Here is a 10,037-nt window from a genome sequence, read left to right as displayed (position 1 = left end):
CTACGAGTACAAATTAGTGTAAATAGAAAACTTATCAAGTAATAAAGCTTTGCAGAATTCATGAATATCGAAAAAGCATATTATTTATAGTTATAGCATGAACATAAATAACACCAAGAAAAAATTAAAATATCACGATCTTATGGTGAGATTTGAATACATGACACTATAAGAAAGATAGAAGGACCAAAATGACCAAAACATTATTACTTAATTATAAGATCCCTTTGGAAATTTCAGAGCATAACAATAAAACAAGAAAATATCTACAGGTCAAAACGATTCATGCATTTTATCTTGTACCATCAAAAAATACACGAACTCTTTGAATCTTATAATTTTGTAGAAGTCTAATTGACATAATTTATTATGTGATTTAAATATTGTAAAAAACTCAAATTTAAAATAATTTTGAACTTTTAAACAAAATACTTAAGTACGGTTCATATCTCACATCGATAGTTATCTTAACCGACCGTTTAGTCAATCCAAAACACCTTAAAGCCAAGGCCCCCTAAAAATTTACGATACAATTACAGTCAAATGATATCTTAGCCTACAGAGAAAAAAAAAACTTACGCAAAACTGTCTAAAGTTCAGATATTTATTGGGAAAAGCTATTTCATTATAATCTAGTATGAATTTTGTAACTTCTCGTATGTATATAAACGCAGCGAGTCAAAGCGAATCATCATTCGAGATTTAACTCCGACCTCAATCAACATGCAGGTGGTGAGTAAATAATAATATATAATGTAGAATCGATATGTCATTTCGATTAACAATCGTAGATTTAGTTAAAGAAATTGTTAAAAAGTCCTAAGTTCAAAAAGCAGTACAAAGCTTTTTGAAGTCAAGTTAAAAAAGTCCCAAAATTTTGTTTGTAGTTGTAAGTTATCATCCTTTTTATTTAACAAGATAGTGATTTTAAAGTTCAGCAAATTTTATAAAATTTAAATATAATCCAAAAAAATAATCCTTGTATAATAACTTGAACAATATAACAAAAATTAAAAGTTGTTAATATATATCCTATTAATTTATGTTTAAATACATTATATTAATCTGTTCTTATAAATATGATGAGATGGCAAAAATTTTAATGCATAAAAAACTAATTTAAAGAACAATATTTAGAACCTAGTTAATATTATATTATAAATGTAGACCGTCCTTTTTAATTACAACAATAATTTTTCCCTCCAATTCTTAGTCCAAATTTAGTATTTAAATTTATATTTCAGATGACCTAGCTGTTTCTTAGTTATTCAAAGTAGAACAATATGTATTCGCGTAATTAAAGAAACAATAGAATTAGTTGGGCGTCACTGGAATCCCACATTCAAATTTGAGAACTTTAATTCCAACAAAATTCGTATATTTAGGTCTCACGTGAAATAAAAAAATATACATCTGCATACATATAAAAAATGTGTCTACTTAATAATAGTTAGATCAATATTATTCGTAATATCTAACTCTAATTAGAACAATAATACGGGCCAATTTTACAATCCTTGGATAAAACTTATTCGTCCAATAAAGTATTACACGATAATATTAAAATGTCACCTGTAAACTGTCAAATACGGGCAATAAGTTTACATTTTTAAAATGGTAGTTTAATACGTTATTCGACGAATAAATTTTAACCACGATTTGAAAAATCAGCCCTAAATAGACTATTGTAAAGTCCAAAATCATCGTAATCAAAATCAAAATTTAAATTAATAAAAAACCCATCAATCAAATTCTAAATCAATGATATTCTGATTCAAATACATATATAATTAACATTACTAAATGTGTCGTAATAAGATACTATGAGAGGTCAAAGGCTCTATTACAGTGCGACTATCGTATGTAGTACTTTTAAATTATGACCTATCCATTTAACACGTTATATAATTATTTTAAGGTCCACCCACGTTTTCCTGTACGATTTCTATTAATATTTTGCAAGTTTGTTCAAACAAAAGTCATGTAAACGATTGCACGTTTCGCAAAGAAGAAATGTGTGTTTAATTTTAAATTTGTTGTTGCAGTGTATACAAAAAGTAAATGATATGCCATCATCAATAAAGCAAACGAAAAACAAATAATATTATAGGACATTAATAATGATATAATTAGTTTATACGTTACAAACTAAAAAAACATATTCTTCAGATATACTATAACTAAATTTTTGGATCATTAGGCAGGTCTACACAGAGCGAGCAGCCTCGCGAAGCAATTGATTATGACTCGTCCGAGGAAAACAGCACACGCTATTTCCTCGACCAAGTCACTTTCACACTACTTCGCACAGCAATTGCTTCGCGAGGCTGCTCGCTCTCTGTGGTCCCGCCTAACTACAATCAAGTTCAAACTCAATCATTTACTATTAGACTTCTAGAAACAGACACTTTTAAATCGTCATAACATAGTTTTACAACCAATTCGGAAAGCAAATATAGTTTTACCATTTACCACCAATTCGGAAAGCAGTTTCTATGGAGAAGAATCGGCAAGAAAGTCCATAGTTAATAGCTCTTTTACATGCCAATATCAAATTTTAACTTAACAGATAACCAAAACCTAACTAATCTATTTTTATTATAGCTCCTTATTGCCTCATTCGTCGGCTTCGCCGCGGCAGCCTTCCTTCCAAACTACGAGTCCAACCGGCCGCAAGCTGGCTTAGAGAAGAATGCGCGTATCATCTCTCTGGACTCCGAGGTTAAGGAGGACTCCTACCGGTGGAACTATGAGACCGAGAATGGCATCAAGGCTGAGGAGCAGGGCCGTGAGGTGAGATACATTGGTGGTTTGGTAGGGTAATGCTTTGATTCAGGGTTAGCGTGGAGTAATGGATAGGTATCATTTGATAATATGTGTGATTTATATGGATAGGAAACATGTTGTTTAAGGACACTTACTTGTAACAAATGATTAACATGTTGTAATGTCGATGTATAACAAAAATGTACGTTTTACACATGTTGGAACGATTTACTGAAACTCACTGTCATATTTTACAAGACTAATGAATAATATTATGAACCACTTAATGAATCAAAGTAAAAAAATAATAATTCTATGCAAATGCAAATACGATTCACATTTAGGTATTAAATAAGCTCAATAGTATTTTTACTATTGAGCTTATTTAATACACACAACACGATAACTTTAATAGCAGGTAATCATTTCATTACATTATCGATTACTATTACAAATTAATATTAATAGTAAAAATATTCAATCAAACCATGTCTTAACATCCATAAATCAATGATAAGTGTTACAAAAATCAATTCACAATCTAAGCTTTAACTTAGTCTTACTTACAACTTGTTACATAATCTAAATTCTAAGTTAAATGTTTAACAGCTATTCCTAAACATTTAATAGCTTATATCACTTATATTATTGCTTATTAACTTAAGCTAATGGTCCATCACGTATTTAGTATTATTGTGAAATTGAGCATAATTTATTGATCATATATTTACATTTTACTTCGTTTAGATTTGAATGACAAAATAGTTTTATCTATGAATTAGTATATTACAAAAAAAACAGAACCTAGAGATTGTTTATGACTTCTCATATTTTAAGTATTATTATATATTTAAATCCTATTTATTTTCTTCTCTAGAAACTATTTCCATACAAATAACAGTCTTCTTTTCTATGTAAGGGCTGAACTTCTAAACTCTTCCTAATTTCATAGCCAATAAAGGAATTTGCTTGCTATTATTCGCAGTGTTTAGCAGTGCATCTTTGTAGACAAAATCATTCACTAAAAAAAAACCTCCTTATCCTCATAACCTAAATCCTCGGTTAAATATTTAAAAAATCTGATCAGTTGCGATAAAAGCTCAGTTTAAATATGATAAATGTCATGTCGATAACAAAACATAGGTAATTCAAGTTTAGTTAAACAACAAATTAATCATCTCAACGCTAACACAGTTAGTTGTAACTTGACCCGCTTGGCTTCTAAACATGCTCTGAGGGTGCATTTACACCAAACGAACATAGAGCTAGAGCATTCGTTCGTGATCTTTTAGTGTACGATAACTCGTATTCAGTGTTGTTCAGTATTAGAACATTTGCATAGTTTTTCGAACGCACTAAGAACAACGAAAGAATGCTCAACGCCTGTTTACACTAAAATAATTTGACATAGTTGGGTTAGAATGAGCATGCGCTCGTTTGATGTAAATTCACCGTGAGATCTAGTATCAGTCTATTACTGCAAGGCCAAACAAATTTCCTATAAAGAGGCAATCACTAAAGGTCAGTGACCACCTTACGGTGACCTATTCGAAATGTCGGTTTACGCAACCTTAACATTTTGTGATGTATTGTAACGCAAGGGACGGCTATTATGCGTAATTTATTTTAAATTATGCCGGGTTATATTTATAGTGTCATCATTTGATATTGGATACGTGTCAAATGGTAATTAATTCATGAAGGTTGATCAAATGTTTGTTTCGATATGTTGGGTAAGGTTAGTTTTGAATTCGAAATGTTTTACAAAAAAGTTGGATTGCGTTATTTTGATAAAACTATAACGGTATAAATTAAACGAATGATGAATTAGGAAAGATGTTGTCGATATTGTTTTGATATTTTTATGTCTGTTACTTTTATTATATTTTGGTAGCATTGAGATTAATTTGATATTGTCTTTTTTGTAGAATAAAAGTAAAACAACTTACTTTAAAATGCTTCTGGTAGTATTTGCATAAAACTTCAAATTTATGTTGATTTTCCTAGATTTTCTTACAAAGGAATTTAAAAAGTTAATGGTTTTATTCATTACTATAATGTCGGAAATTAATTATATTTTAAATAGAAACGACTATAAGGTCAAGTAATTATGTATCATTGTTAGCATAATATCAAAGTTTAGTATGGAAATAAATCATAAGAGGTTACATTTCAAGGATCAGAAGATAATATACTTAAAGAATAAAGCTTGTGCATACTATACCTGCTAAGCTATGTTAAGCTAATTATCACTATAGTAGACTATTAAATTCACATAAAAGACTTAATATATTTTACTCTATTTTTAATAACAAATACGATTCATTTATTGTCATCTTTGAATTACAATTGAAGAATTCGATTCGAGCAATAATTTATTTGTAGATTTAAACAATAACAGATTTTCATTCATTGCAAAAAAATCAAAGCTATAAATATGTTATCGCTATCCAATCACTGGATGTTAACCTTACAATAAACAAATTCAAAGCGATGCAATCGTGAGAACAATGGGATCTTTACGTGTATGATAAAACTTCAGAATGGAATTACTATGGAAATTATGCATCTTAAATGTTCCCAGTGCAGTTTATACATAACTAGTCACTTGCCTTGACTCCGCCTGTGTTAAGTGGCAAAGAAAAGAAATACAGCCCATTTTTATCACGGTTTATTTAAGTGCTAAATTATGGTAAATTTTACAATCGATGAAGTTCGTTGAGAAGTCAAATTATTTGTAATTGAAGTACATAATATATTTATTTATTACTATTACATATTATTTATCGCGTCATTAAACAATATAAGATAGCACGATATTCTATCTATTACTGAAGGAATTGAGTAGTTTTAATTTATACATTAAAAATATGTATATCCTTTATTTATATTGTCTTTTTATATTAGTGCTTATTAATCTTCATAGTATCTATTAACTTCACCACGTGGACGAAGTCACGGCCAACACTTAGTCCCTAAAATTAGTGTTTGAATATTACAAACATACTTATAACAAAACCCTATTCCAGGCCGATGGTATCGAAGCGCAAGGAGGCTTCCAGTACACCGGTGACGACGGCCAGGTCTACTCCGTGAGCTACACCGCCAACCAGGGTGGTTTCCAGCCCCAGGGCGCGCACTTCCCCACCCCTCCCCCAACCCCTGAAGCTATCTTGAAGGCTTTGGAACAGAACGCCCGTGATGAGGCCGCTGGCATCATTGACGATGGTAAGATTAACATAATTATAGACTCTTTTATATATAGCAAGTCATTTATTTATTCAAGTAGACATCTTCTAGAAGCACTTTTGAATCATCATAACATAGCTTTAACATTTACCACCGATTCGGAAAGCAGTATTACAAAAAAATGTAGAGCCATATTCGAATTCTTAGTTTCATGTCATTTGTAAAACTTTCTTTGAACGGATGATTTATTATTGTCTTATTGAAACTATGTTTAAGTACAGAAGGGTCTCAAGTGTGAATCGTTAGCTTATACAGGGTGTCCCACCGTCGGTATTCTACGCTCAATGGAGGTTATAGTTTTGCATACGTTAAGTACGTAAAAAATACTTATAAAATTCCGGATGCATTTTTTTTCATATAGGTGAATTCTTAAAACTCCGTATGTACAGTGCACTCCCCTAACAAACAAAATGCTCAGAAGCGAAGCATTAAATGCCGGCTGCTCGAAGCTAGAGAAGAAAACATGATTTTAAGGAAAAATTTAGCAAAAAATTTTTGGCGTAAATTTGTTGTTTAAGTATTTTTACGTGATCAGTGTATGCAAGTTTACAAGTCCCTTCACGTTTAGTATACCGATAGTGGGACACCTGTATAAAAATGTTGGGATAATACATTTTTTTATAGAAATCTAGTCTGCAGAAAAAGTATTGACCCAAAAAAAAAATGAATGATAATTTGTTTTTATGCAAAAATATTATGGATTATGTAAAAAATTGTTCTGAATCACGTGTAAATTTCATAATGAATCACAGTTCAATATTTAAAAATCAAATTGTTCTTAGTACGTGTCAAGAAGGAAAAGAGTTCAACGAGCTAAATGAAATTTTGCTCTTTAAAATCGATAAGAAATTTGTATATTAGTGTTAGGCATTACATTCGATACCACTTATGTAATGTTCATAAATATGAAGTGCCTGGGAGATAGCGCAGTTTAATGCGTGTGGTGAAATAGGCTTAGGTCATAGGTTCGGTTTCTATCTGTTTTAAAATGACGTTGGTTCTCAATGTCTATAATTTATTGCATATAAAACTATACAGAGTAAATTGATTACGTTGTTTTGATTCAGCGTATTGCGTTAGAGGGTACGGTTTCGATCTCCATTTATATAAAATTATTTAGTTTTGCAATGTCTGTGCGTTCAAAATATTTAATTATTTAATAAAAGATGTCTTAAATATTTTCATATTACATAGTACAGTATAAAACACATCATTTCAAATACCATTTAAAGTATTATTAAGATGTGTCCTTCAACATGAGATGATAAATCTTTCAGAACCACTACATTTTCCTATCTTTACGTATATTTACAGTAAATCGATGAATAAAGTCTCGGGCACAAACTAGTTTATGTTACTAGCAATTTATTGCGTCTGGCACGCATCATTAAAGAATTTACACTCGGTAATAGACCTAAGATGTTCAGGGCCACACATCTTTGTTTCTGACCTTTCACTGCACTATAACATCATCATTTATTTGTAATTTAAACCTTATATCTAGAGGTATAGAGTCAAAATTCGCGTATCATTGCATTATAAAATTTGAAAAAGCTCTCGTTCGAGTGTCAAATCAAAATGCAACTTTATTGGCTTTGAAACAAGATTCATTTTTAACTGTAATAACAGATGTATGAATATGATAGATCATGAGTAATGAGTTCCAAAGGCGATAAGGTGCATCTTGTGGTATTTCCTTATATTTACAGTTGCCATTTTCTGTTGAGAAATCTACATAGGAATGTGTATGAAACTGAAATTACTAACGTTGCAATAGTTTATCTTACAATAGGCGGAGATTATTTCTAATGGGAAAATTTGGACATCTTTTTTAATAATATAAACACTGATACATCTTCAAAATGTTCCTTAAACCATCCCTATCTTACTAGAAGAGCCAAGGCTTCGAAAGATTTCCGAGAGAAATTATATTCCTCCATCAAATTATATATTAATACTTGTATATTAATGCACAATTTCCTTATTCCAGGTCAGTACAACCCAGCCAAATACGGAGGTTCATCTGGCGCCGCTGCCTTCACTCAAAACTACAACGCTCGCGCGCAAGCTGGCTTCAGACGATTCTAGATATAAAAACCAAACTCCCGCGCTTAGATAGTACGTGGTAATGCGCACAGTCCAGTATAATACGACTAAATTGAATAGGTCAGATGAGATACTAAAATACCCTTGAAAAAGGCAATTGCTGTCTTTCAAATTGGTTGTCCTTCACATAATGCTATTAAGTATTATAGTTCCCATCCCTGACCCATCCAAGGTTCCCATCCCACCATCCTTCTATCCCACCTACATCCTAATCCCATTTGAGGCTCGAAAAACATTCGGAATTGTGGATGTTTTAGGTGTTCCTTTATCGCTAAATAGGCTATTCAAGTCCCTTCCCTTCCTGAACACTTCCTGAAACTTAATAGTCTTATATTCAAACGTCTGTATTAAATAAAAGATTAAACATTTTATAGTTCAATGTTTGATCTTTTGCTTATTATGGATCGTTTAAATTCTTTTTAGTAAAGTTTGAAATATTTAGTTGTTAACTGTGAAATGTACTCACATACCACTTACTATCTCAAAGTGAACGAGGCTCGCGAATTAAGTGATATTATATCAATAATAATAACTGAAATGTGATAGAAAATACTCTAATATTGTAGTCATTGATCCAATGATCCAAACGCGATTTATTTATTCTATGAATAAAATTAAATTCTTTTGTAAATATATTTTTTATTGAACCCTATATTTTATCCCAATCCTCAATGCAATCTTGGAAATAAATACCAACATGAAAATGATATAGAACTGTGTTTATCTATAAGATAAAATAAAATTAGTGCATAATTCAATGCATTGTCACTACCTACTGAAACTACTCATGTAACCAACATTCACATATTCCTAAATTAATAAATTTACACGTATCAAATGAACAATTTCTTAAGGGTGCGTGCATTATTCATCACATAATATCATCATACATATTTTTTTGTTTAACTTTGAAATTACTAGATAAAATTCTTTCTACTTTCCTTATGAAAGGTTAAAAATAATTTTTATTGATTTTGACATATTTAAATTCTACAATGTATCGAAACACATAATAATAACAATTTTTAGTTCATGTGTCAACTTCAGCATGTTCTAATTTCTATGTTTCCTAATTACTAAGCGAAACTCTGAAGTTGAAAGAAAGAAGAACATACCATGTTTACAGATAAATGTAGCACGGTAAAAAAACCTAGCGCCTGCCAGAATAAAATAATAAATCTCAACCGTTTTAGTTTGCTCTTTATTTTGATTAGGTGTAACGATTTCGTGATGTTTAACTATTTTCATTTTGTGGTTAAAATAGTTTATTAAGAAAGATGAAAGAGAGAGATATAAGAAAAAAAAGACGGGTTGCACTCCGGGAGTGCCGGCAGAAGTGAAAACTTGATTATTAACGTTCAGCATGTTTGATATTTTGGAATGGTATCCGTCTTACGCATGGAATATAAGGGCTAAAAAAAAACGCCAACGCCAACGCCGCTAAAGAAGTTTTCACTTCAAAAAATTCAGAATATCATGTAAAAGCATGAATGAGCTTTATACACTAGTACCACGTAATCACCACCAGTAATCTGCGTAATAATTTAATTCTGTAACTATTGGGAGTGGACGTGTTAATTGTTGCAAATAAAATCACAACTCAATATACAAAGTATTCTGACCCATATAGTAATAACGATTTTGATCATTTTTCTATCGCCGTAATACATTAAATATATGAACGCATCACGGCGACAGCCTCCCGCTCCACCTCGAGTAAAGAAGAAGTCCGATATTTTTTGACTCGCTCTCTGCTACAACGGCCGTTTCTAAATTCGATCTTGTCTATGATTCAGCAATAGACATTCATACAAACAATAGAACTTTAGCATTTATAATATGAGTTACATAGCTTAGATTATTTTATTTTTAAACAGAGTAAGCTAAATATAAAATCCTATTTATATAAAAGTGGT

The 10,037-nt window shown here is 30.9% G+C and overlaps 1 protein-coding gene across 1 annotated transcript; it reads left to right on the top strand.

The window, feature by feature from the left end:
* Positions 1-649: 649 nt before the first annotated feature.
* LOC149481441 (cuticle protein 3-like) lies at positions 650-8,752 on the top strand. Its single transcript, XM_089704607.1, has 4 exons — positions 650-732; positions 2,605-2,793; positions 5,796-5,994; positions 8,006-8,752. Exons 1-4 carry the CDS (start codon positions 724-726, stop codon positions 8,101-8,103), a joined length of 495 nt encoding a protein of 164 aa, XP_089560733.1. The 5' UTR covers positions 650-723; the 3' UTR covers positions 8,104-8,752.
* The last annotated feature ends 1,285 nt before the right edge of the window (positions 8,753-10,037 follow it).

Source organism: Colias philodice, chromosome 16 (genome assembly GCF_061535455.1).
Source record: "Colias philodice isolate Cphi_HAF_F1 chromosome 16, ilColPhil1 Martin Lab GWU primary, whole genome shotgun sequence".
NCBI classification, from domain to species: domain Eukaryota; kingdom Metazoa; phylum Arthropoda; class Insecta; order Lepidoptera; family Pieridae; genus Colias; species Colias philodice.
This window is presented reverse-complemented; position numbering and strand designations above follow the sequence as displayed.

Excerpts from the sequence above, each read along its gene's own strand:
- LOC149481441 (XM_089704607.1), top strand. Across the intron at positions 2,794-5,795 it reads CTGAGGAGCAGGGCCGTGAG|GCCGATGGTATCGAAGCGCA; the intron begins GTGAGATACATT and ends ACCCTATTCCAG. Across the intron at positions 5,995-8,005 it reads CGCTGGCATCATTGACGATG|GTCAGTACAACCCAGCCAAA; the intron begins GTAAGATTAACA and ends TCCTTATTCCAG.